Source organism: Vespula vulgaris, chromosome 2 (genome assembly GCF_905475345.1).
Source record: "Vespula vulgaris chromosome 2, iyVesVulg1.1, whole genome shotgun sequence".
In the NCBI taxonomy this organism is placed as follows: Eukaryota; Metazoa; Arthropoda; class Insecta; order Hymenoptera; family Vespidae; genus Vespula; species Vespula vulgaris.
Window position 1 is genome coordinate 7866302 of NC_066587.1, and position 27696 is coordinate 7893997.

The 27696-nt window shown below is 35.6% G+C and overlaps 1 protein-coding gene across 10 annotated transcripts in view; it reads right to left on the bottom strand.

Moving 5' to 3' along the window:
- Positions 1–475: 475 nt before the first annotated feature.
- Positions 476–27696, bottom strand: part of LOC127072599 (chaoptin-like) — a 68296-nt gene continuing 41075 nt past the window's right edge. For 8 of the 10 annotated variants that reach the window (XM_051013121.1, XM_051013119.1, XM_051013118.1 and 5 more), the window contains 4 exons: positions 7246–7553; positions 3889–6981; positions 2455–2804; positions 476–2371 (listed from right to left, as the gene is read on the bottom strand). In XM_051013121.1, coding sequence (XP_050869078.1) covers positions 1829–2371; positions 2455–2804; positions 3889–6981; positions 7246–7495 — 4236 coding nt within the window. In that variant the 5' untranslated portion in view covers positions 7496–7553 and the 3' untranslated portion in view covers positions 476–1828. Of the gene's footprint in view, positions 2372–2454; positions 2805–3888; positions 6982–7245; positions 7554–8026; positions 8237–27696 lie in introns of those variants that run through there. The other 2 variants (XM_051013123.1, XM_051013124.1) reach the window with 2 other exon arrangements.

Sequence of the window (27696 nt, forward strand, 5' to 3'; positions counted from 1 at the left end):
TGTATGTACATAGAGCTTCACAGTACATCCTAGAGCCGACTGATTTTGTTTTCGATGTGCCAGGTCGAAACTGATTGACGTTCAGGGATAGAATCGCTCGACCCCAAGTTAATTACGAGACCTAAGCGAACCGCAAACTCGCTCTAAGCTGGCCCGGCTAAGCTTCCATTATAATTAATTAATTAGTCGTACGAGATGGCTCAACGGATCGCTGCCAATTCGCTTGGAAATTCCATTTGGTTTCCGCATGGCGAACGGTAAATGTTAAACGTTTTACCGATAATACATTTTGGCTTAGAAACGAAAAGTACTTGTGCGTTGTCGTTATCTTAGGACGATTGTATTTTCAATAGATATCGTCTTGAGATGAGATATTATTATTTTCTTTTATTTTTCTTTTCTTTTTTGTTTCTTTTTTTCAGCAGAATCAAAAGTATTTTTTCAGTAAGGTATTATAAGAAGAAAAGCTTGATCGTTAGTTTTGACGAATTTTTATTAAACGAAAGCCTAGACTATAATAAAGAATTGTTAAGTGTATACATATTCTCTATCTATATACAATATACTGATTCTTCGTAACGCTTTCGTACACAGTCAACAGTTTTGGCAATTGATTGATTACGTCTGATCTCTCACTCTTCCTCTCTTTCTTTTTCGTTTGGCAGGAATCACACATGAACTTTGACAATTCTTTAATTCTAAAGTGTTTTTCCGTGTGTCCGGAACCGAACATACCTCCTTTATTTCGCCGTTAGTGCTGTTCATAAGAACTATCGTTATGAATAAGTGTAATATTGCTTTCGCAGCACTATGGAAACGGAATTTCTTGTTACTTAATTATTTATTTATTTATTTATTTATTAATTTATGTTTTTCTTTTCGTTAGATATACACGTTTGTACGAACAATCGTTAAGTCGCATTTTCCTTTGTTTTCTTCTCTTTATTTTTCATTTATTTCATTTGATTTTATTTACAATGATTTCTTTCCTTCATATCGTACACCGATGAGATTTAAAATCGTAAGACGGGAAGTATTGTAGTGACGAGAATCGAATAAACCACTTAAAAAATCAGTCTTCGCGCGCAAGCGATTCGAAGTTTTATGGAAGTCGTTGCGTTGTTGCTTGGTAGTAAATATGAACGATCGAAGGACGATCGATCTTCTTTAACTATTATCGCGTTTCTCTGTCTATTTATTTCAAAAGTCTTCGTCTTAAAGTTTCCTCCTTTGTCGATTGGTCGATCTTAGAGGATTTCGAAGGATTGGAAGAAAAGCAAGTAGCAAGTTTCCGATCCCTTTTTGGCACAGTTAGTTTAACCAGGCAGCGTCCGAGTTGAAGGATGTAAAAAAGAAGAACAAGAGAGAAAAAAAGAAATAAAAAAAAAACAAGAAATAGAAGAGAGAAGAAGAAGTTTTACGAGCATCGTAAGAATCTTCTGTGGTGATAAATCGTTCATGGTTCTACGTTGATTTTCGCGTAGATGAGAAAGTTCGATGTCCGGATTCGAATTTATTGGCGAGTTTCGAAAAACGAACATTTTGCGACATCTCGAAAAAGAAACATATATACTCGTCCGTTTTTCTTTTTGTTTGTATAACGTGCCACGATGAAAAAACGTCCATGTTTTACGCACCGATCAGAAGCAGATTCTTCCCGAGATTCGTTTTCCGAGCGGGCCGATATCCTCGACTACTCGACGTTTGGACGGTCGTCGTTATTTCGATAGCGAATAAGTTAGCCGAAGATACCTGTGTATGTCGAAACGCTCTTCATCTCAATATCGTGCTCGCGAGATTCGTGCTTGCGAGACTCGTTCGGCTTGTGCTACGAGTTCAAAGGTGTGGTGCCGATGTTGCTGATAAAGCTGGGACATGGATTCTCTGCTCGATCGCCGCTTTGCAAGGAAAAGTGCCTGTAGGACATGTACTCCGGTGGGTTTGAGGCTATCGGTTGATCCCTCTTAATGGCAGCCCTTTGCTTCTTCATCTTCATGTAACCTAATACTGAGATTAACACTATAAAGACAACGAATCCCATGCAGCTACCGACTATCAAACCCAAGCGTCTCGTTAGAATACTAGCGAGACCTCCTCTATCGTTCATGGTACCATCACCGACTATCGAATCCGGAGCATCCAACGTTCTAACCTCGGTACATCGACTTGTTGGTGAGTCGGACATAACCGGTAACGTTGATCCTTCGATTAAATCGTCATGAGAGGAATTCCACTGCCAGGCACCGATATCCTCTGGGATCGGTGTACCCCAACTACCGAGACCTAATACGCAGATCAGGTATCGAGTGTCCGATGACAGCTTTGTCAGTTTCACCGAGCGTGCTTTTGGATCTAATAATTTACCACGTACCTGTAATTCAACGATTAATCTCCGATTCTGTCACAGTTTTTCATTTGCATTTGTGGAATTTGTAAGTTTAGAAAGAAACTAACACTCACCTCGGCGACATTATCCAATGCATGATAGGCCACTTGATAACCATGAAGTCCCGAATGATTTCTGCTTTGCCACGATACCAACACCGAGAAAGGCTGTATGTCCTGTATCGCAAGTTTGAGGACAAGAGGAGCGGAACAAAAAGCATGAGGGTCGAGATCGAGAAAGACGAGTCCACGAAGCTCCGGTGGCTGCTCACATTTCAGTAAACCACCCTCGACGTCACCCACTCCGACACCGTTTCTTCCACGGCCGCGACCGCGACCTACTCCACCGACCAACTTTTGATGATCCCTCAGCCATTCCCACAACTCCTGTGACTCGCATCCGCAATGTAAGGGATTTTCTGTGAAGGTTAGACTCGATCAGATTTATCATCTTATTTCAATCGATACTCGGATTGATAGTGGAGAGGTAAAAATCGGGATGATTCGTAAAGAGAGTAGGTGTCAGGTGTTCGGAGATTTCGTGGAAGAGATTAGAGAGAACGTCTGTTAGGTCTTAAAGCTCGATGGGAGATTAGCCGGCAAACTTTGATAAGAGGATGGGGTAGGACAGTAAAGCCGGGCTTGTTTGATTGTCGTAATGCTGGGTATCGATTCGAGACGACGGTACGTGACCGGCGATATGATTGGATTGCGAATACAACCGGCAGCGACTTCGCTTGGATCGATAGTCGATTTATACATATAAATGTTTTGGACACTGTGTTTAGAAATTCGCGTGAACGTTTTATTGAAAGAAATCGGATACACTCAGGAATATGTTAGAAGAGGACACTTATTGTTATGATTACCGTTATAACTAGCATTGCAATTAGTTAATCGAGTTCTTATCCGTCAATGATAAGAATTTTTGTTAGTAGTTATAACAGGTGTAGAAAGTATTCGTACGCCAATCAATTTCAAACAAGACTTTGTGAAATTGTAGCTTATTAATTAAGTTTTTATAAACAATGAGAATGCACATGTTTCCGAAGATTTCTAGAATATAGATACAGTGTAGAGTATAAAGAAACATTAGATTCCTTGTATAATTTACGAAATTAACAAGAAAAAAACAAAAGATCGGGAGAAATCAATCTAAAGAATCTAAAGAGTTTATAATTTTTGTTTAAATTCATAAAATTTGATCAATTTGACAATAAGAACTAAAGTAAAAAGTTAATTGATGGTACCGTACCGTTAACGACTTGATAATTCTTGCAATTCTTCTAAGTATTAAAAAATATAAACCGTTTATAAAAAATTACTTAATAAATTACAATTTCAGGAAATTTTCTTTGAAATTAATTGGTTTACTTGGTACTTGTCAAACGTCAATAACCTTCGCGGTAAATGTAATCACGGAGAGTCTAATATTTGAGGATAACACCGAGGAGAAAGAGGAATAGAACTGTATACATGTTAATTTATAAGACCTCAAGTTACCTTCGGCTCGAAGACTTCGTATTTGTGTCTCGAGAGGTCGGAAAGCGTTCAGCGGAAGGTTCTCCAAGTAATTTCTACTTAGATCGAGAAGCCGTAGTTTCTTCAAAGGCTTAAATGCTTCGCTGGAGATCGCGTTTATCCAGTTACCATAGAGATGCAGCTCGACCAGGCTAATTAAATTCTTGAACGTCACTTTGCCAACGATACCGATCTGGTTGTAGGATAGGTCCAGTACCTGAAGAGACTTAAGATCCTTTGGAAATTCCTCGAGTTCCTTTAATCGATTGTGCGTGAGATTCAGTATTCGCAGATGCTCCATACCTTGGAGCCTCTCTTTCGGTAAAATCTCTAGGCTGTTCATACCTAGATGGAGGGTCAATAGATTTGGTAGGCTACGAAATGCTCCTGGCGATACTCTTAGGATGCAATTTTGACCTAGAAAGAGATGTTGAAGAGCCGGAAAAGCTTCGAAATCTTGTGACGTGACGATGCTCAGATTGGTACCAGATATGTGAATCTCTTGTAGGATCGGATACATAGCCTCCGAGGGTAGATCGTGGATTCTATTGAGCGGATTTCTTGTTAGATTCAGCCAGGCGAGACCGGGGAGATTTTGTCCGGATAGAGCGACCGCTGGTATTTGTCGGAATTTATTTTCCGATAGGTTGACGCGTCGTAACATCGACGAATGTGCGAAGAAGTTAGCAGGTAAAGCGTTTAAGTAATTGTGACTGAGATCCACGGAGAGCAAGTGGGATAGATTGGCTATGGCAAAGCCAGACATTGTGTCTATCCGATTGTGGCTCAAGTCCAATTCTCTCAAATACTTTAAACTAACAAAGCTGGCCACGTCCACATTAACTATCTCATTGTTGGATAATGTGAGTATTTCGAGGTTGAGTGCGTTTGCCAATGCGGAATAGGGAATGTCCAGAAACCGGTTGCGATCTAAACGAATCTCACGGAGCGATAACAATCTGTCGAAGATGCCAGGTGGTAGAGCTCTGAGAAGATTCCGATTGAGATGCAGCCGTGCCAAATTTCTATTAAAAAGGAAAATAGTCTCGGGTAATTTCGATATTTGTGCATCGTCGATGATGAGCTCCTGAAGGGAAGGCAGGCCGTTCAGACTGTGTTCCATGATGTGACTGAAATTATTCCCGGAGGCGAGCAACGTTCGAAGTCCTGGCGCGTGGAGACGAATAAGAGCGCCGGCGGTTATCAAATTATCTTCCAAATTGAGGTAAGACAAATTCAGGAGACCACCGAAGACGCCGCTTTCTACGCTCGTTATAGAGCAATTCTTCAAATTGAGCGTTTCTATCGGTAGATCCTCTTGAAACATAGTGTCTTGTAGTACGGCGAGATGATTATTCGCCAAATCCAACACTCGTAATTTTTTCAGAGCCGTCAGAGCGTAAGGATCCAATCTACGGAGTCCATTGTCCTGGAGATACAATTCCTCGAGCTTGTGAAGTTCGGAGAAGGTGCGTGCAGTTACATGACCGAGCTTATTCATACTTAGCTCGAGGAATTTCAGTGCTTGCATCGGTTGGAACGCGGAATCTTCGATCTTAGATATGGAGTTATTCGTTAAGTACAGTCGTTCGACCAAGAGCAAGTCTCGGAAGAGAGGAGCTTGCAAGTGTGTTAATTTATTATGACCGAGCCACATAATTCTAACGGAAGCCTGTCCGCGTAGAGAATCGTTGTGCAACACGGCCAGAGCATTGCTGTCCAATTGAATCGACACCAGAGAACTCCCACCGGATGAGGATTCGGAAGCGGATAGCTGAAAGACGTCGCCGAGCATCGTCAGCTGATTTCCTTGCAAGTTAACGTGTTGAAGACTATTCAATGTTCTCAACGCGCCAGTCTCCATATCCGTGATCGCGTTGTTCTGTAGATGAAGCTCGAGCAAAGAGGGTAACGGCGAAAATACTCCTCTTTTCACTTCGGTTATTTGATTGTCCTGCAGTCTCAATTCCCTTAATTGATGCAACTTAACGAAAGTGCCCGGTTGAAGTTCACGAATTTTGTTGCCATCCAAAGACAATGACGAAAGATTTTCACAATGATCGAGAAAATCTCGCGGTACCTTTTCGATGTAATTGTTACTTAGATGCAATTGTGCCAGTTGAGTCAGACTGGCTAAACCCTTCGCGTCGATTCTCCTGATAGCATTTTGTTGAAGATAAACCACCGCGAGACTGACACTGCCGGCGAACGCGTCTCCAGGAATTTCGAGAATATTATTTTCCGCGAGATAAAGTTCTCTCAATTCTGGTAGCCTCGCGAATACTCCGCCTATATAATGGATATGATTGTGACTGAGATCGATCGTGCGAAGTCTCTCGTTGCTTTTAAAAGTAGTCACGTCGAGAAAAACTATTTTATTGTGACTTAGGTCTATCGATTCCAAGTCTTTCAATGATATAAAAGCATCTTTGTGAATTGCTTCGATGGAGTTGTAGTAAAGGGAAAGAGTATGTAATATTGGACAAGGTCTGAAACAATTCTCTGACAATTTTTCAAAATTATTGCTACTCAGATCGAGAATCAGTAAGGAACCAAGGAGACTGTAACCATCGTCCGGTAATTCAGAGATTTCGTTATAGGAAAGTCGAAGAGAGGCCAAGCTTTCGAGTCTCCTAAGTGGTGCCATCGGAAATAACTTGAGCTTATTCTCGGCTAGGTCCAGATCGCTTAGACTGTCCTCCAGTCCGGCGAACGCGTATTCCGATATCTTCAAGATTTGATTGCTCTTTAAACTCAATTTCAATAATTTCAGACCATAGAAACAGTACGAAGAGAGATCTTGAATCAAATTTGATTCAAGGTGAAGGGCATCGAGTTTTTTTAAATCGGACAACGCTTTCTGTGGTACGTGTGTCAAACGTCCGGACAAAAGAGCTAGAGATTCTAAACTTTTCCTCAGATTAGAAAAGGCGTCCTCGCTGATCTCTTTCAACGACGAATGCGATATTTGCAAATGTCTTATTTGTGTTTCCGCCGGAAAGCAGCCTTCTTTCAATATCTCGATGCTTTTATCCAATTCGTAGACGCTCAAGGACTGTATTATCGTATCTGCTCCTGAAAAGATTCGAAAGGAAATTGTTCTTCTTTCTTTCTGCATTTTTATCTTTGACGGGAATAGATTTTCAAGATTATTCGATTTCGTTACAATATCATTAGATATATGTATCGATCATGTTATCAAACTGCGACGAGAAATTTTGATCGTGTAATCATCGTTTACATCACGTAAGATTTAGTAAAATTTCTATTGATTTTTTCAATATTTCTCTAAGCTCGTCTCACCGACGATTTTCTCTTATAATTAAATTACGTTCTTACCAGTCGCCGTTATAACAGCTTGCAAAGTACTCCGTAGGGTCTCCTCCGTGGCGCCAGAGCATTCGAGAAAGAGACCATCCTGGAAATTATAGCAAGGACAACCTGGTATGGATTCCGTTGGTGGACATTCCGATGTTTGTCCTATAGCTCTTAGTACACTGAGATTTTGTATCAGCAGAGCCTGAATTATAAGAGTCAGGCTTCGCCGACTCCCAGCAGCTCGTTTCCGTCTTTGCGGATCTCGCATCATCGTATCGTCATATCCGTGATCGCAGCTCCCTTTACTCTCTCGTGTTTACGAGCTTCATCTGGAAAACAAAATTAATTGTACCGTGTAATTGTAATTCTTTTGAGTACATTATTCTGAATAAAGTAGCCGTTAATTAAATTGAACTTTAGATTTATCAACCATTTAAGTACGTAATAAACATATTAAATTTTATACATATATATATCTATATAAAACATGTGTATTTTTGATAAATAAATTAACTTATTAACAGTTTACGGATGGCACTCGTATAAAATTATACAAATATATCTAATCAAGCGTAGTTCTCGTTTGACTGAAACATTTAGCATGCAAATTTTATTTGAAGCTTATCGTAGTTAGAGTTATACAGAGAGTTTCGTTGAAACGTGAAGATCGCTAAAGATAAAGAGAGAAAGAGATAGACAGAGATATATCGTTCGTTATAATTAAGCGAGTAAATAAGATGGACGAAGGGAGAATCTTGAGCGTGCATTTCCATTATATTCTCGGGAGAGAAGATATACATACGCGTCGTTTATTTAATCTCACAGGGAAACACCCTATAGGGGAGGATGTTCGTTGAATAGTCACCCGCGGCGACATTGCTGCCGTTGTAGACGTTAACTGCTCCCCGTCTGCGTAACGTCCGGTTTTGATGCAACGGAAACGTATAGCGTAACCCTCCCTTTCCGTCCTCACTCTTTCTCTCTCTCTCTTTCTCTCTCGCTCTCTCTCTCTCTCTCTCTCTCTCTCTCTCTCTCTCTCTCTTTGTCTATCTCTGTCTCAGTCAGCAACCAAGGGACGAGTTCGCGCCAGAGCCACATTAATTTAACTTTATTCTTGCCACTTCCGTACGTATGAATTCAGAGAGACCATGAACAGATACAATAAGCGATTAGATACTTTCTCAGTGGTGAGAAATATTTTTCATAAAAGTGTGTTTTATTAACTATGTTACAATCGTTACAGTTGATATCAAATTTATGATCTCTTTGTAATGTTTTATTTGATCTGTTTTTACAAAGTTTATGTAGGCAATAGAATCTTTTAATAACTGGAGTTAAATAATTTCAACGTTATGATGGTCTCTTGTAATAGAAGAAGTTTTCTTTTGAAGAGAGATAACATTGAGTTCCACAGAGTGGATTAAATAAAATTAAATAAAATATAAATATTACTTTATAATGTATTATAAGTCGTATGCCAACGAAAAGAAAATTTTATATAATGCAAATAACTAAATAATAATGTAAAATAAAAGCTGAGGTATTTAACATTTTATATTAATAATTGTAATCAATAATTTTTGAGATAAAGTAAATTCCATGACTGATAGTATAAAATGTATAAAATTCTTATCAAAGTATTAAAAATATTCCTCTTTTTTAGATGAATACTGATAAAATTGAGGAAAAGGATGAGGAGAATACATGGTTTAATAGTTTCGTTTGACCATCTTTACTTTTTAATTCTACTTCTGGATCGCTATAGTCCGAATTATGCATCGCGTATAGGCAACTCGAGAAAGCTTTGAAGAAAGCGATTTAAAGCTCAACACATGTGCGAGTATAGTCAGTTTTTTCTCATGGAAGAATGTTTCATACTTCTTGTATCAGCTTCACGTTTTTCATAGGAGAAGCACTTTTACGGGCTCAGCTCGTAAAGTATCGTACGTAATGCTTCAGTGCTTTCTGCGAAACGCATAAGAAAGGCGTTAAGCTCATCTTCAGTGACGATATACATATATTTATAACATATATTGTTGCGAACAAGCATAGCGAAATTTTGAGTATGCTCAAAGGAAGTAGACTGTTTTCAGGAGCTCAGGATTCATTTATGAAATACACCATACAGTTGTTTTTTTACATGAGCTCGATTGCGAATGACTTTTTATGTGAACACTTCAGACTGCATATTTTATCGAAAAGCAGGACTTCTATAGCTGCAAATAGTATTAATAAAGTTTGGTTGACGTTATATATATATATATATATATATATATATATATATTTGTATGTATTTATCGAGGGTATAGCCGAGGAAAGAAGTAGCTTTTCTCGGAAATCCGATTAACGCGCATAAAGTCGATCCCTTGTGCCCTACCAACACCATGACTCCGTTCGTCCGATGTCACTCAGCTGATCTAAGAAAGTTGCTTTTTCGCGCAAAACAATTTATTTCTTCTTTTCTATTTAAAATGTCAAACATTCGAATTGAATTATTTCTCTTTAAAATCGACTAACTAGAAATTGATGCGATTTCGTAAGGAATACGTAAAGATTAATCTTTTTCTCTGTTAAATTGTGTTTAATTGTCCAAATCTTTTATTCATCAATGAATTACAATATACTACAATCGAGTTTTAACCACGAGGAGAAAAAGAATCACTTATGACACTCAGTACGGATGTCTTTATCCGGTGCTACGAGCTCATCATAATCCGAGATTCGTTGGGGATGTTTTATCTGCTTCGTATTACTTTCTTACAAAAATAAAAACGTTAATAGATATTTCATACAGTAATAAGTGTTGAAGTTTTGTTAATAGCTGTTTCTACTTTTATATTTTACGGATTCTACAGAAAAAATTTACGATTATTTGATTCATTAAATTAGCATTTAATTATCTTGTTAACTCGTTATGAAGATTTAATTTCTTTCATAATTAAAGAATAATAAAAAAATCATTTGTTTCTCTCTGTGTTATTAAGAAAGTATTCTACCTTCCGTTTGTTTTATTTAAAATTCATTAAATTATCTAAAACTACTTGAGTTTTTACCTATCTCGTTAACTTTTCAATTTTAAATAATATAAAAGTTTCAATATTCAGTAGTGTAAGTTGTTCTTAGCTAATAAAGAGAGATAAAGTATTTGATTCCATCGAAATAAATGCATGAAGAGGTTTTGGTAAATCGATAGAACATGATATTAGTTTGTGTTTTTTGTTTTTAGGACGCGTTTTGACCAATAACTCGTCGAGGATCGGTATCGAGGAGACACGAGCGAAATAAATACCACTTCTGTATTCGCGTTTTAGAATTTTAATTTTACCTTAGATTTTTACTCTCGTTTCTTTCACAGTAGATATGTTTATTTTATTTTTAATTATTTATTTTATAAAAAACATCTGCCGCGTATCAATACATTCGTCGATAAACTATATACATGAATAGTTATTTAACAGGCAATCGATCGATTATATGTATCAGTGAATAACGAAAATTTGTTTGTCCCATCAATAAAATTTGTCGAAATTTGTCGAAATAGTAGAATTAATTTAGGTATATGGAGGAAGAAAAACCCGGTGGACAGGTTTGATATCCTCGCATTTCTCGTCGGAAGGCGTTCTTCCCATTCATTCGTGGATATTCGCCGTCCGTATAAATTCTCGGAATCGCGATTCCTCCAAGCGAATATCCTCGCAACGAGAGGTCGTAGAAAGTTGCAAGAGAGGAAAACCATTTTAAAGGGTAGTTCTTTCTTCGTATGCAGCTGCAACTCGCGGTCACCTTTCGTTGCGAAAAGTTCGCCATTTTGAATTCAGTTTGCAGAATGTTTTATGGGTAGTGGTATCGGTTTATAGCGGTCTCGCTCGATTTAATTCACCTTAAGTCGCAAAAAAAGAGCGAGGACGAAAACGGGAGAGAGAGAGAGAGAGAGATAGATAGATACAGAAATAGATAGATAGATAGATAGATAGATAGAGAGAGAGAGAGAGAGAGAGAGAGATATTGAGTATGCAAATTTTTGTATCGATTTAGAGAAGGCTATTTACGAACCTCTTCCTAATTTGACAACGGAGTATTAATAAATATCGAGTAGTGAAAACTTTTTCAAAGCATCATAAAACTTTCCCTTACTAGAACGATATCATTCGAATGATGTACTCACTTTCAAGTTCTATTCTTTTCCTATCGTTTTATGACGAATGACATAAAATAACAGGAACTTTTACCCTTTACGTGAAACCTACGAGTTCCTAAAGATACAGAAAGTAGATATATTTTATTAGATTCCGGTTATATAGTCTCGATGGTTCATTAAACTCTTTTATTACATGATCGTTATAGACTATATTTTCAAAGTCACTGTCCCATGATATGCCATTTTTATTTTCTTCTCTCTCCTTCTTCGTTTCTCTCTCTCCTTCTCTCTCTCTCTCTCTCTCTCTCTCTCTCTCTCTTTCTCTTTATCTCTTTTTCTTTTTTATTCCTTCCATACGCAACGTATTGATCTTTTTATCTCAATTAATTTTCTCGTATTTATTCTTCTGTTTCTTTTTTTCCTTTTTGTAATAAATTTCACCGCTTAATTCGCGTTTAATTTTATTTTTATACGTACTCATTTTTATCCACCATGCAATAAATTTCATAATATTTTTTAACTACGTAACTACTCCGAGAAAATTTCTTATTCAAAATGATTTTTATTAATGTTTTAAAATAAATTAATTCACGACGGATCTTTAACGAAAAGCAGTACGTATCACGTGCTTTTTAACGAGGAATATTTACCGGAGAGAAAGACGGGAAAAAAAAAAGCTCGACAAAAATTAGTTATTACTCCTGGGAATAGAAATATATCAGCATAGTGGGACGTTACGAGGCGAGAATTAAAATGCATCGAGAGAAAGAAGTGGTTAAGAATTCATCTTCCTTTTACTCTTTCTCCCCCTCCCCTCTCTCTCTCTCTCTCTCTCTCTATCTCCCCACGTGATAAGTGCACTTTACGAGGCAGACATCATTTTGATCTAAACGCGTGTACGGTAGTACGTTCCTCGAGAGCAACGACCGGCCGCGTAGACTTTCTTGCGCATACGTGCAAGCTCAGACTCTCTCACGCAATAGCTCGTGGTAATAAAGCGCGGAAACGTTTTGCTTCTACGTGAAACGATTTTAACGTTGTGGCGAGAGGAAGCTGGTCTTGTACCTATATACAAAAACACATATACATATATCTGTATCTGTTCATTTGTAATATTCTATAGACATATACGTATGTATTTATTTATGCGTGTATATATGTACAACGAGCGTCCGTTCGAATATTTTATATTGTACATACATAAAAAAAAAAACACACTTTTATATGTATATACACAACTCATTCGTGTGTATATATATATATATAATATTATGCATACATAAAAATAAAATACGTTGTATATAGCTGATTTTACAAAAATAGGAATTATTTAATAGTATTTTTGTCCACATCCCTTTCAATATTTTTGATGGATTTTAACTGGTTTATGACATGCGACGAAATGTATTATTAATGTTAGAAAAAAATATGTATCTGAATGTTTATGAACATTTTTTTTTTTTTAAATATGCTTAGGGAACTAAGAAGATTTTCGAGAAACTGAAATATAAGTAGAAAATTAAAGAGTAAGTATTTGAAACTTTATAGTTTAAATAAAAACTCGTATCTCTTTTACCAGAAAAAAGAAAAAAAGAAATTCTTCTATACTTATAATCTCAAGTTTGTCCCTTTCATAGGAGAATAATTAGAAAACCTGTGCAATTAACACGAAAATAATTTTTAGTTCTGTTATTTTAAAAGTAAATTAACTATTATTCTTAACAAAATAATTCCGGAACAGGGAATTGGTTTTTTTTATATTTTGCTAGATTGAATATTTGATCGATGATTCAATTGAATGCCGCATAATTTTGTAAATTTTTAGAAAATAAAAAAAGTTCACGTACATACAACAAAAATAATATTAAAATGTCATATTTATCGTAAAATAAAAAAAAAATATATGTTCATCCTACATCAATTTCTCTCAAAATAGAATGCTTTTATTTCGCTAAAATAGAATTCACAAAAATGTTTGGAGGAGGATTATTACAAACAAATGTCAAATATCTCAAACCACTTTATCAAATATATACTTCAATAAATTTTTGTTAAAGAGAACTGACAATTCATTAGTGTGATGGAAAGAGTGGAAATTCACGTCGTCTATTTTATGTGACACAAGAAAATTCCTTTCAGAACCACGTATAAACGTACATAGCCAAAGTTATTTCTGAAGTTGGAAATATATATGTATGAAACTAAAAGAAATGAATCGCTTCCAATAAACTACGAAAACTAATTTATTGCATCACAATTTGCTAAAAGTTGATTTTGAATATTTAACTAATATTAATTATATTATAAATATATATCAAATATATATGTTAAACATATACTATATTTTATAAATTTTGATATAGAAATAAAAAAAATAAATGAATGTTACATATATATATATATATATATATATATATATATATATATATATATATTATTTATATATGTGTATATATATTTTTTTAACTGTCCTTAATGAACTTATTTATATCTTTTCAAAGAATAAATACAAAAATATATTCGTTTTAATATACATTTATCAATTCCCTCGTTAATGCTCAATTTATTACATTGTCTCTCAGGGGCTGGATAATTTTGTACACATAAATTTAAAAATATCTTAAAACTTAAAAAATATTATAAATCTATAAAAATATTATAAATATATTATAAATGTATAAAAAAGTATTATAAATTTAAAAAATCTCGTTTAAATTATATTGAGGTTTAAATAGTTGAAGAAAATTTGAAAGTTAAACTTATATATAATTTAGATTAAATGAAAGTTATTAATAACAATAAAGTTTTAAAATAATACTTACCAATTAAAAATCAACTATGTTCAACAGATCAAGCGAGATAGAATGAATAAAAATAACGACTCGTCGCTAAACTTATGACGCGCACTAACTGCACTTCAAACTTATTCATTCGATTCAAGTGGCTATTTCGTTAAGAGCGTACATGGCATTATAATGCAAATGATTCTAATATCAGGGAATTGAGAATTAAAACTTGGAACAAAGTTTAATAATGTTATCTATCAATAACATAGAATTTAATAAAATAAATAAAACTGTTGTCGATATTAGTGACTAATGTAAATTAGTTTTAAGACATATTCGTGATCGTTTATATATAATTTATACATATAATTGTATATAATTCTAAAATTATTTTGTAATCATTTGTTATAATTTAATGGGATTTGTAATTCAACAGAAAACTAAAAATTCTGGATTTGTATTACAACAGAAAACTGAGAATTTTTTATAATATAATTTTTAAAAATAAATATGCTACTCTTTGCCCGTTTTTCATTATTTGCCTATGTATTTACAGTTATTATCCTCCTTTGTATTGAAAATATAATCCAATTAAATGATAATTAAAGTATAATAAGTAAAAAGCAAACAATTTCTATTTTTGTAGAATCATCCATATATATATATATATATATAGGTGTATATCATCCATATTTACACACTATATATATTGATACATGTAATATTCATATATATTCACACACACAGAGAAAGAGAGAGAGAGCTATGTAGATACGAATATAGTCGTAAAAGAAAAATACATCCATCTTCTTGTCGAGCAATAAGAAATTTTCTGCGTGCTCTTTGTTCTGTTCGACTCGAAGCTTTTCCATCATAAATGATTTCTGGACAACGTCAGAATAATGAGATTTTCTGTAAGTAAATGATGACAAGTAGTGAAGATTTCCATTGATAATCTGTAACGCCTATATTGGAAATCATTGAAAAGTGTCAAACTCGAAAAATGATCGAGAAATGATCATGAAGACGTATTATTTGATAAAATGCTGATTCATAAATTCACAGTTCGTGTATTTATATTACTAACTTGGAACGATTTCCAAATTTGAAAGGAATATAAAGTAGAGCGGCAAATGATTAATTAAAAATGATATATATGAGGAAATTATTAATCTGTGTCCTAGTTAATAATGAAGTATATGTATATATATATATATAAAATATACATATACACACACATATTTATGTCCATATATATATATATACACATATACGTATATGTGTATATACACATATATCATATATATATACATATACATATATATATATATATATATATATATATATATATATATATATATATATATATATATATATATTGAAATCTTCATAAAACAGAGGGAAATTGTAAAAAACCCTCTCGTGTTTTATCACTTTCTTCATTTTTCTCATATGTGCCACTTCATATAATACTCGTTGCATGATATATAGATATATTTTAAAAGCTCGGTATTCGCTATACACCTTTTCTTTATTTCTTTCTTTTTCCCCCTCCTCTTTCTCCCTTGTGAATCCTGACTGCGCCATGAAAGATTACCCATCCTCCTTATCCACTACGTATCTTCTTAACGTCTTCTTCGAGCTATCGCTTATGTGAGCTGTCAAGGTCCTTTCTTTTATCCCCGACGAAACTTTGTACTCCGTGAAATATCGTAAGAATGTATCATCACGGACAAATGATTCTACCTTTCTCAGGATAACGAAGTACATCATTTATATATATATAACTCAATAATTTCGTTTGGATTAATATCTTAAGCCCCTAATAGTAGGCAACACACATTTACATATCTGTACATCGATGTTGCCTATCATAGAAGTTTTAAGAAAGTTTCCTACTGATTGATCGCATTCACAAGTAATATTATCAAAAGAATATAAACTGATACTTATTTACTCTGGCACCATATTTTAATAAGAATATTAATTACATTAATTCGAACAATCTGGAGGATTTACGAAAATGATTACTTGTGAAGAATAGTTTAAGCTGTTCATCAAGAACACGCTTGATTCGTCGCTCTTGATAGAAAGACGAATCAACTTCGAGGAGATCTCTCTTTCTGTTTCCTTCTTTCCATCTGGAATCCCCTGTGCCCGCAAAATCCAGTCGCTCGCGGGTTATTGGCTTCTTTCTTTCTCTCTCCCTCTCTTTCTGTCTCCGCATCGCCTTTTAAACGGTTTACCTTGTTCCTCCACGGCAAAGAGAAAGAAGAAACTTCCAATTTCCGCAAAGCCTATCCCCTTTCTCAAACGTTTTCGCCTCCGGAGATCGTGAACGGAAGTGGCTCGAGAGAAGCTCCTCAGACCGAAGCTTCGAGTGAATCCATAGTGTCCCAGTTTGGATTACCGTCGACCCTACTTTTTCATCTTTTTGTCTTTACTACGGAGGCTTAAAAGAGATGGTATAGAGGGTTAGAGGCCAGAGAGGAATCTGGCGAGAAAGAAAGTGTGATAGATAGTGATAGATGAAAAGACCGAAGAATACAATAAGAGAGAATGAGAAAGAGAGAGAGAGAGAGAAAGAAAGAAAGGGAGGCAGGCGAATAGAGATAGAAATAGAATCAAGAATATATTAAGAAAAAGGATAGGAAAAAGGAGAAAATAGAGAGTGAATCTTCGTCGATTTATTCCGAGTTTCACATCAATCGAGAAATCGATCTTCCTCAAATGCAATCCAATCAAACTTATTCCCAATTCGTTACCGTCAAATGTATAATTTATTCTTGGTGAAAGAAAGTTATCAACGAAATTAACCATTCCTCTGATCTCTGAGTAATATGTAGAGATTAGATGGATCAAGTTGAGAATAATACGTTCTTCCTGGTGAGTTCCGTTAGTCGATGAAATACGAATATGAGAAACGGAGAGAGAGAGAGAGAGAGAGAGAGAGAGAGAGAGAGAGACTTGTCCTTTTGAATGTCTACCACTTGAATTAGCCTAGACAGTAATACATTTTGTGAATTCCTTCGAGTACGCGACATTCGTCTGAAATACCTCGATTTAAAGGGCGTTGTGACGAGTGCGAACGTGATTTGAATGTTTCCTTCCTACTCAATCTGAGCTGTGAGATAGAGCGAAGGAAGGAAGAGGGAAGAACGGTAGAAACTCATGCAGTTTTCAGTACACACGGTTCGTCATGAATGTTTCTTCTTACTCTTTTGCCAAAGCCGAGATTTTGCATCGTATAATCCGAAAATCCGTGATAGACATTTCGCGTTACAGTGTGTATATAGATGTCGATACACGTTGAATCTCTCCCCCTCGCGGATAAACGAATTACCGAAATTAGTTAATTAGAGAAACACTCACGGGTTGTACGTAATATTGGCGATTTTCAATAGTAACAATGTGATATCGTTACGATCGGAATAATTCGTGCGCATTTGCTTCTATTTATTCATTTAATTTTACGATTTTCTCTCGGCTGTAATTTTCACGTAAAATGGAAGAGAGCGAACGAGAGAAACAGAGAGGAAGAGAAAAAGCTGTAACTTCTCTCCGGAAGGCCAATTGTATGGCGAGAAAACAAATGCGAAGTATTTTGGTGGAAAAGTACTAACGCTCGATCAACGAAAGTACTTTCTTTTTGGGGGCAACGGGGGCAACCTTTCGCGTAGTGAAAAAGAAACGACGTTCCTGTTAAGTTTATGTATATACGCGCAAGTGTATGTGTGGAAGGTCCTAACGTAGGTGTGCTGTTGGAAAACGAGAAGTCTCCGATTCTCAGATTCCAAGAGTATTGGCACATACGTAATCTCCTTTCGGCCTCGTTCTCCGGAAATCGCTGATCTTCCAACCGGTCATTCCTTCTGACATCGCTTTACCTAACTCAAGGACTCCTTCGAGTCCTTACGTGGAATAGTTTCGACCTGCTTCGACGTGATAGCTTCTCGAAAATTTACTGCTCTCGTTGTACGTGCAGTAACTTAGGCTAGGATAGCGAAGGCACGAAGGAAAGAAAGAGAGATGGTACCTTCTCTTGGCTACGGCCGATTTAAAGTTCGAATGGTTTTCGGCTGACCAATCCCGTTTACCGACGTCCATCTTCTTTCGAGATAAGGTTATCTACGTAGATCTTTACCTTCTGCTTTGCTCACAGTATTTCGTGCAACGGACAAAATATCAAAAATTCCGAATCTAAGATTTAAAAAATCTTAGATCTAAGAAATATTAATAACGAAATGTAGTTTGTAATTCAATTCATAGATTCTAGTTCAATACAAATAATCAATTATATAATCATTATTATTATAATAATTAATTATTTTTATTGAATGTATTTAATTATTGTTAAAACGCAAACGTGAAGTTTAATCCAAAAATTATCAAACAAGTGGCATACGCCTAATATTTGTTCCTTTTATTTTATTTTAATACTGAAGTACCCTTTAAAATTAATAAATAATTGTAATGGAATAATAATTTTTTTCTTAATTTTGTATGTATATAAACTTTGAAGTGACTTTTAAAAAAAGTACCACCATATTATGTATATTGCTTCTTGACAAACTTAACTTTACATTAATGTTAAATTTATTTGCCCAACTCACTCAAAATGAATAAAATAACCTAAATCGTTATTCGTTATTGATATGTTCACTTCCTTTAGTAGGTCCAAATATGATCATCCATAGTAGGCCGGGTCGAGGATTTTAGTGATATTTCGGCAAAAAATGAACTTTTTCATATCGATATTTGGGGGCGATCACCTCCATTTCATATAAGTAGGGATTTATGGGGAGATTGACAGAAGGGCCTGGGTAGCTTGATGGTTACAGCAGCCACTCGCAAAGCGGTAGATCGGAGTTTGAGTTCCGGACTCTACCCAATGTTAGAACTGTTGTGTTAGAACGAATTCTAACAATATATATTAAATTTGTATTGTTTCTTATATGTCCATAGTTCACGTAAATTTTTAAGTTACCAAAATTAAATACAAATTGTAATCGTATCGAACAAAGATTGCTATAAAGACATAAAAACTTATTTAGAATACTAGATGAATCACATTATGCAGGATCATCAAACATAAATACAGAAACATGTTTTCAAACCGATTCAGAATGAATGTAACAAATGAATATAATTTTTTCCATGTTTCGCTAACTACGTAATATGTAATTAATTGTAGAACAAAAGAAAAATAGAAAGCTTTGGGTGAATACGAAATTATGTTTTTTGTCCTGAACGATCGTATGGGCGGAATACTGACTGATCGAAACATAGTAATGGTAAATATAAATTAATATTCCCAAACTACCATTCTTATATTTGTGTGAATATTAAATGTATATACAGATATGATAGTTTCATCGATTTAAGAGCAATTGTCGATTCGATACTTTACATTCCGAAGCGTTGAGAGCAGGACCAAACGAGAGAGAGAGAGAGAGAGAGAGAGAGAGAGAGAGAGAGAGAGAGAGAGAGAGAGAGAAAGAGTGGGAGGGACAGCGTTTTAGTGGACATCAGCAAAGTGAGTACTCTTGTTATACGCATCAACGTTAATAACGACACTCCACTCGTCGGCGTAGATCGGTGAAATATCAATTAGCCTTTTATACGTAAAAATGGATCGAGAATTATTTCGATGAAAGCACACTTTGGCGAGCGTAACCGCGAGTGCCCATGTGAAACGAGCTTTAAAGCTCGCATTTCGTTTGGCAATCGAGAAAGTTTGACGGGCTACCGCACGCCCAGTAATTCCACTTCGATCGAAACACAGGTGATTTATAATTGCTCTCTCACCGTTCGCTCGTTGGATTCATTTTGTGGACGTGTTGTTACATAGCCGCCAACATAGGTACATATTTTATGAAGTGAACGAAAAAGCAAACTTCATGTTTTTTTTTTGTCCGGCCGTCGAAGCGTTTGACATTTTTCGATAAATTTAAGTAAATCCAGATCGAGTAAAATTATCGCGTTGCAATAAATTCTTCGAATTTTATGGTGTATTGTAATGAGGTCGAACTATCTCTCACTTTTTCTCTCTCGTTGAAACGTTGAAACGGTTTCTACTTGCCAATTTTTCAGAGGAACGCGAGGAAGATGGCCGGATGTAGCACGAGTTCTCGAATCGGTCACGACCCGATTCGGAGAGACGATTTCCTGTCCAGGATGTATCTAGATACGTTCGTGATCGGAAAATTTCTGTGACATTGGCAGATTCCCATTCAGTCGACCACATGCTTCGATTTCCTACCGTTGGCTTCTGCCTTGCCGTTGAAACTCGTTCTTTCCTTGTCATTCGTGGATAACCCGAAATTCAGTGCCCTTTCTGGAGCTTTTCGATAGATCTCCAAATTGAGAATTCCTATCTATGGAATCCGTGGAAATATTTTTAGAATTAAAATTACTAAAAGGTTGAATATTTAACGTGTTTTTATCCCGAACTTAATTTCACTGCTCAATGATATTTCACAATTTATATTTCATAAGTCGGCCACATAATGGAGTTAAAAGTTAACTTCATTAATCTAATAGTCTTCCCGAGTCGTTTTCTTCTTCTTTTTTTTTTCTTCTTTTTTTAATACGAGATGGACGGAAACAAAGGGCCATCCTGGCTTGAGTATCGATTCGAGAGAACGAAAATTACTCTCGGGATTTGTTATAGAAAGTGGCCCGATACACGCTTGACGATAATAATCATTTATATTGCTGCAAGTTTAATCTTGGAACGACGGAGCGAGCACGATTCTCATACACCGACCTTTCCCCCGAGCTAATTTAAAGGTAAACGTCGAGGTAGCGTGAAATATTTTTACGCTTATATACGTTGCCATCCAACGTAGATAGTTCTCGGTGTGGGTTCTCTCGTGATATAACTTCGAATGATTTCCATATTTTCTTATCCATGTTGGCGGTATTTTCAATTACCGATTCGAAGATCTTTTATTTCCTCTATTCTTCTTATTCTTTAAAGTAGAAATGAAATTATAAAATATTTTTTATTCTGAAAAGATTCATACGTACTCGAATAATAATATTCCTGACAAGAAAACTAAAAATCAGTGTACGTAGGTAGGTAGGTAGGTAGCTAGTTATGAGAATAGCGTAGTTTTTATTATTCGGACATGGAGTACGTTCCTTTATCCGATTCTAAAACTGGGAATATAACGCTTCCCTCTTCCTAGCGCCATACATTATACCCTTTTTCCTTCCTGCGTGAAAACCTTCCTACGCTGCATTTTCATTTTCGCTTTTCTTCGTGTTCTTTCTGCTCAGGTCTCTCTTCGTTTCAACGTTCTTCGCGATCATGCATTTCTTTCTTTTTCACGACTTTTTTTCTTCCTTTCTTTGCCGAAACAATTTTTCTTAAGACAAACTCGTCGAATAAAGCTTTTCGACTCTTTTTTTTTTTTTTTTAAATTGTACCATTGAAGTTAGACGAGGACATTTTTGTTATAACTTTATTCCAAATACGAGTATATGGATGGATAAATAATAAAATAATAAAAACGATGATAATGTTTAAATAAATTAACAGCTAGCGGGGAACCGTTTACTTGTTTTCTGGACGAAATCCAGGAGAGACAGAAATGTGTAAGCTGGGTCATCACGAGAATCCTCGGCAAAAGGATCTACTTAGCGGATCGGTTTATGTCTGTGGGATTAGTTGGGTTTACGCCAACCGGCCGAAGAAAGAGAGCGAGAGGGAAAGAGAGAGAAAAATGTATATATCTGCGCGTTTCAAGTTGGTGCATGCGGGTGTGTATTTTGTAGATATGCTTAATAATGCACCGAATTAACGTACGACTATAATCAACTGCAATTTATTTATTCCTGTAAAATTCTTATTACTGCTCCGTAACATTGATTGAAATCTTTATTTATTATTTATTGTAAATAAATCTTTTAACTCTACCTATTCCTCTCTTTCAGCTTTAAATTATTTGGGAACAGGGATTTCCTTATAAAATTGATTATAGGCATTCGAGGTGTTAGTTGCTTACGAAATAGTTCTAATCTCGAATCTAAGAGAAACCTTTTCGTCAATTCCCAGAAGCACCATTTGTGTTGTACTTCGTAACCAAGTTCGCCTCTCTCTCTCTCTCTCTCTCTCTCTCTCTCTCTCTATTTCTCTCTCTCTCTCTTTCTCTTTCCCTTTACATTTCTTATTAACGCGAGTAGAGAGCTACGTACATGGGTATTCACAAAGAAAGGATTCCGACATCGTGAAGTTATACGTCTCGAAGCTAACAAAGCGTTCGTATGAATAAAGAATGCAATTACCGCAAATAATGTTTATAATAATCCGGAAACTGCTGCACCGTTTCGAAACAACAAAAATGCGGGATATAGGAAAATTAAAGAGGAAACCGGAGCTTTCGATTTATTATTCATTCTAACGGTTTGTAATTTAAGTTCGAATAAAAAGTTTCACGATGAGCATCTATATACATACGCAAAGGTGTACATGTAGATTTAGGTACGTATATAAAGTCTGCGTTCTTCAAAGATGATTATGTACTCGTTCGATGAAAATAAATGAAGGAAAGGGCAAAAGGAATGAATAGGGTAAGGGAAGGAAGATCAGTAGAATCGTTAGGATGATGCTTTTGAACAAAATCGTTAAATTTTTCCCATTTCGAGGTCGTTAATGCTTATACATTGCTGGCTAGCAAGCCTCTCTCAACTTACCCTTTCTAGAGCTCATCTTGCTCGTTTCGCTTAGCGTTACTACGCTTTGTGGATTTTCATACTTTAATCAGAGAGAAACAGAGGGGTTGGCCCTTTGCGAAAGGTACATACCCTTGATGTAACTCGTAGTTACGTATCCTGCTCAATATCCTCTGTGATACCCCATGGAAAGAGATAGAGAGAGAGAGAGAAGGAGACCGAGAACGAGAAAGAGAGAGAGAGAGAGAGAGAGAGACAGAGAAAGACATACACACATAGGAAAATTTAATGCCCAGTATATCCTTGGTTAAAGCATCAAAGCTGAAGCCATCATGGTATAAACGTCAAAATGCCTCTGCTGTTGCTTCCTGGTAACGAATACGCATACTCCTCTACCTCCACTTCCACTTCTCCACCTCCACCTCTAACTCCATCTCCAATCCTCCACCTCCTCCTCGTCTGGCTGGGTGTTGCCCGCTCGCCATACTTCACTTCTATTTCCATCCTTTTTTTTCGTTCGCTTTGAAGCAATCTCACTAGCTAGAGGCCGTCTAATCTTTGCCCGGGATTCAATTTTCACCCGCATCTTCTATGTATCTCTCTCTCTCTCTCTCTCTCTTTCTCTTTCTCCTTTTCTCTTACTTTTTGTTTTAACCTTCTTTTCTTTCTGAAACCTCCTGGTCTCTCTTTTTTATTTAACGGTACTTCCCAGAACCATGAAATTTACCGGATGGCATACACACGTCGTTTAACTTTATCAGCCATGCACTCTGTCTCTCTCTTTTTCTCTCTCTCTCTCTCTTTTTTCTAACATGTATGCATCGGTATCGGTATAATGATAATACTATGTCGTTATTTTCTCGAATAATTTTTTTTGTTTTTCTTTACTCTTTCGATACAACGAAAAGTTCCTTTTACTTTAATTAATAGGACGAAAGGATAATTAATACGCAAATTTTGTTTCGATTTTCACATATGGGAGTATGAATTCTGGACTATTCATTAAGTCGAGAACAAATCCGCAGAGAACTATTCTCTGCGGGTTTGTCTAATAAACAAGAAAACTGTCGGTATTGGCACGATGCTTAGTAGAGCGCAATCAGAATGCTTTGTCTTGTAGGAACGAACGAGCTTGTACATGTGAATCGATAAAGCTGACGTCCGTTTGCAAGCGATAGGCAGCAATTCCATCGTGAAATCAACTTCAGGATTTGATGTGGCGTTTTGGTATTACTAGGAAAGTGAAACAGAGGGAGAGACAGACAGACGGATAGGAACGGATATACATATATGTATAGAGAGAGAGAGAGAGAGAGAGAGAGAGGGGAGGCAAGACCGATAGTTGGTGCATTCAAAGAGACCGACGTTGGCGACTAATCGCGCTAAATTATTGTTACTGCGGTGCACTGCGGCTTACCACGTACTTCAGTTAGAATGGCGAATTGTATCGCTGCGTTTACGTTGCCTGGCGCACCGTGGCGAGCGAATTCTCATTGTGATATTCATCTTTGTTGCTTGAGTCATATTCGCATAGAATGAAAGTTTTCAAATTTTCTTTCATACAGAAATAATTTGCGCTTCGATTAATATATATATAACAATATTTTTCTCTTTCGAAAGAATCTTATTTCGTTATCCATCATATAATATTTTGAAAATATTTTTATAAAGGCTTGCGCTTTTAATCAAAATCCACTCGGAGAATAATCGTTACACGGTCATCGAGTCGAAACGGTGCAGCACGTGCGAATTCCACTCATGCGGGGCCGATCGATAGCATCGATTTCAGTTTCGGGTACGAAATTGAACCAAACTGCTCCAGTAGCGTGAGGCTGCAGTTTCAAAGTTCAGCCACGTGCAACCGATAGCCGAAGTTTCGGATTCGCGAAAACAGCCGCGCATATTCGACAAACCGCCCGAACTTCCTATTATCAGTGCACTGGATAACGCTCTGTTTTGCTTCAGGAGGAAGAGGAAGAATATTCGAACGTTCCTTGTAACGTGATATGTTATGGAAATATAAACGTCTTCCGAGTAGTATAATAATAGTCAAGGATATACCAAAGTGATCGAAACTTTAAAAAAGGATTCTTCGTCCTTCATTACTATTATTATTATACTTATTAAATGTTGAATTATAGTTAATTAATTAATTTATAAATAAATAAAAAAGTTGCTGGGTATATGAATATCGCTACTAGAATTCAAGCTGTTGAAGAAAAGCAAGGTATCTTAAAATTATTTTTAGAAGAGATCGTAAGACAAAGAAAGTAAGAAAGAAAGCTTCGATCGACAAGCTCTCCTTTTATCAACTTCGACGCCTTTCAGAATCACGTTCAAGAGGGTCTTTTGGATACCTAATGTCTGTGTGTCTGTGTGTATATGTAGACCTTCGGCAAATATACGACGTCACTTTGTACCTACCCACGCATCTACTCACGTACCTACTCTCTTCAAACTTTAGTACAACCTGAGATCCTATCCGCTGCAGAAGAGAAAAGGGTCATGAGAAAAGGGTCACGAGAAAAAGAGAAAGAGAGAGAGAGAGAGAGAGAGAGAGAGAGAGAGAGAGAGAGAGAGAGAGAGATAGCAATCGAGTACAAAAGAATTTTTCCAATTTCTGAATCCACTTGTATATCGAGACGAGTACCTTTCCGAATTTCCCTTGGCCTTTCTTGAAAAGGAAAATTACATTTTTCGAAATATCGTTTTCAATTTCCAAATCTTTTAATAGAAAATATTACAAACAAGAAAATAGAGGAATAGAAAAAGAGATAAGAACGGCTTCGATGAATATCAGCGGTCCGTTTATTAAACCTCAAAAGTTTAAATTAGATGAGGTAATTGTAGAAAAGAATCGAATTAAATGTATATATACAAATAAAAAATATAGAATACCTCGGGGTGTTTTTATAGCAAGGAAGACCGAGAGAAAGAAATTTGTCGATAGGGCTAAGAAGAAGGAAGAAAAGTCTCATCGAAAATCTAATATGATGGTAATCAGGAGAAGGGCAGAGTCTTCTTCGCTTCTTCGCTCTACCGACTTTATTCGTCGAAGATCCATAGGTTGGCAAGCATTGAAAATTTATTAGAGTTCGGCCTCCCTATCGTCCTTGTAGATTAGCCTTGGCTTTTCGATATTTTAATAATCCGCCTATTCGACTTTGCTTCTCAGTTCGTGATTCGCTGAAAATCATAATGCATTGTTCTACATTTTGATCATAGTCTGAATCAGCAATCTTAAGATCGTATATTTTAATTCGTAAATTCCTTTCCATTGTCATATTGAAAAATTCAATTTTGTTTTTCACTAAACCCGCCGACCCGATACGTCATCGTTTTTTAAATTTCCACCAAAGGAGCTCTCGATGTCTCTCGATTATTCCGCTCGATTATTATCTCGCTGGCGGGCAAGGTGGGAGGATTAAAAGAAGTTTTAAAAGGAGAAAGAAAGGTACCATCGTCGAGAATTTCTGCGGTTAATTTAGATTCTTAGCTTTTCGTTGTCGACGTAAACATCGTCGGTTGGAAGGAAGACGGAATCTGCATAATGCGGAGAATACAAGCTTTCTGCGATGCGCCAGAGGCTACTCTCTCTCTCTCTCCCTATCTCTCTCTATCTCTCTCTTTCTCTCTTTTTCTCTCTCCTTTTGTCTATGCCTTTTTTTCTCTCTCAGACACCATCTTCTGCTAATGAAATTACGCGTCGCAACGCGATACTGATGAAGACTTGCGCCGTGAACCCTCATCTTTTTACCCTCCTTAAAATAATCGTGAAAGGGAAGCGAAAGAGAGAATGATAGGCAAGTTCGATCTTACGAACGATAAGTGGAATGAAGATAAACATTTCATATCTTTTTATTTTCCTTCATTCGCTTTGTTAATTTATCATTTGTTGTTTACGGTATATATTCATCTTGAAAAGTTTAATAAGAAATTTTGTATAAATGTCCCTGCAATGATTTATTTTGATCAAATTGATATAAAATGTGAAATTAAAATATTCTATTATCTTATGTATTTAAGAAACATTATCAATAAGGAAAACGTAACATGGATCTTACAATAATTATTATTTTAGATTGTCGAGTCTTCTTTACTTGTGTATATAATAATCTATCGTATTTTTATGTCCAATGTATATAGCTTTATTTGAAATATATACATCAGATAAAAATATATATTGTACATATATATGGTATATTGATATATGATAATTTTTATAAAATTAATTCGAATTAATGGCATTGGAAATAACAAAAATAACGAGAACTCTCCTTTATATACTCAACGAGTCACCAACCATATTGAAAGCATAAATATCGTGGTTTTTTTAGCTGATAGAAAAAATTTTTTTAAAAAAACTGATTCGAAGGGATTGATGTAGCGAGGGTTGAAACTTATTGTGAAATCTTTTAATTATTTTGAAATCGTAAAGTTTATCGATACAATTTGCTTACGGTATTTTTCATTAAAAAACAAAATTTGTTAAACTAATTCAATAACTTTTGATTTTATATTATAATAATATTCGTGATTTTGTCAAGTAAAGAATTCAACAATAATTCCGTAGTACGTTATTTTATATATTTTATATATATATATTTTATCTCGAAAAATGAAATTAAGCAAGGAAGAAAACGTAGTATATCTAATTGTTTATAAGTTATTATACAATTTATAATGATATAATATTCTTGATAAAAGTCTATTAAAGTTACAGTACACATTCAGTACAAATTGATATTCTTATTGATATATAAAATTATGGATAAATATTAGTATAAATAGGTTTGCATATTTAAACAATTCAGAAGAAGATATTTTTATTCATAATGATCGTAGAAAGAGAAATTTGCGACATTTCGA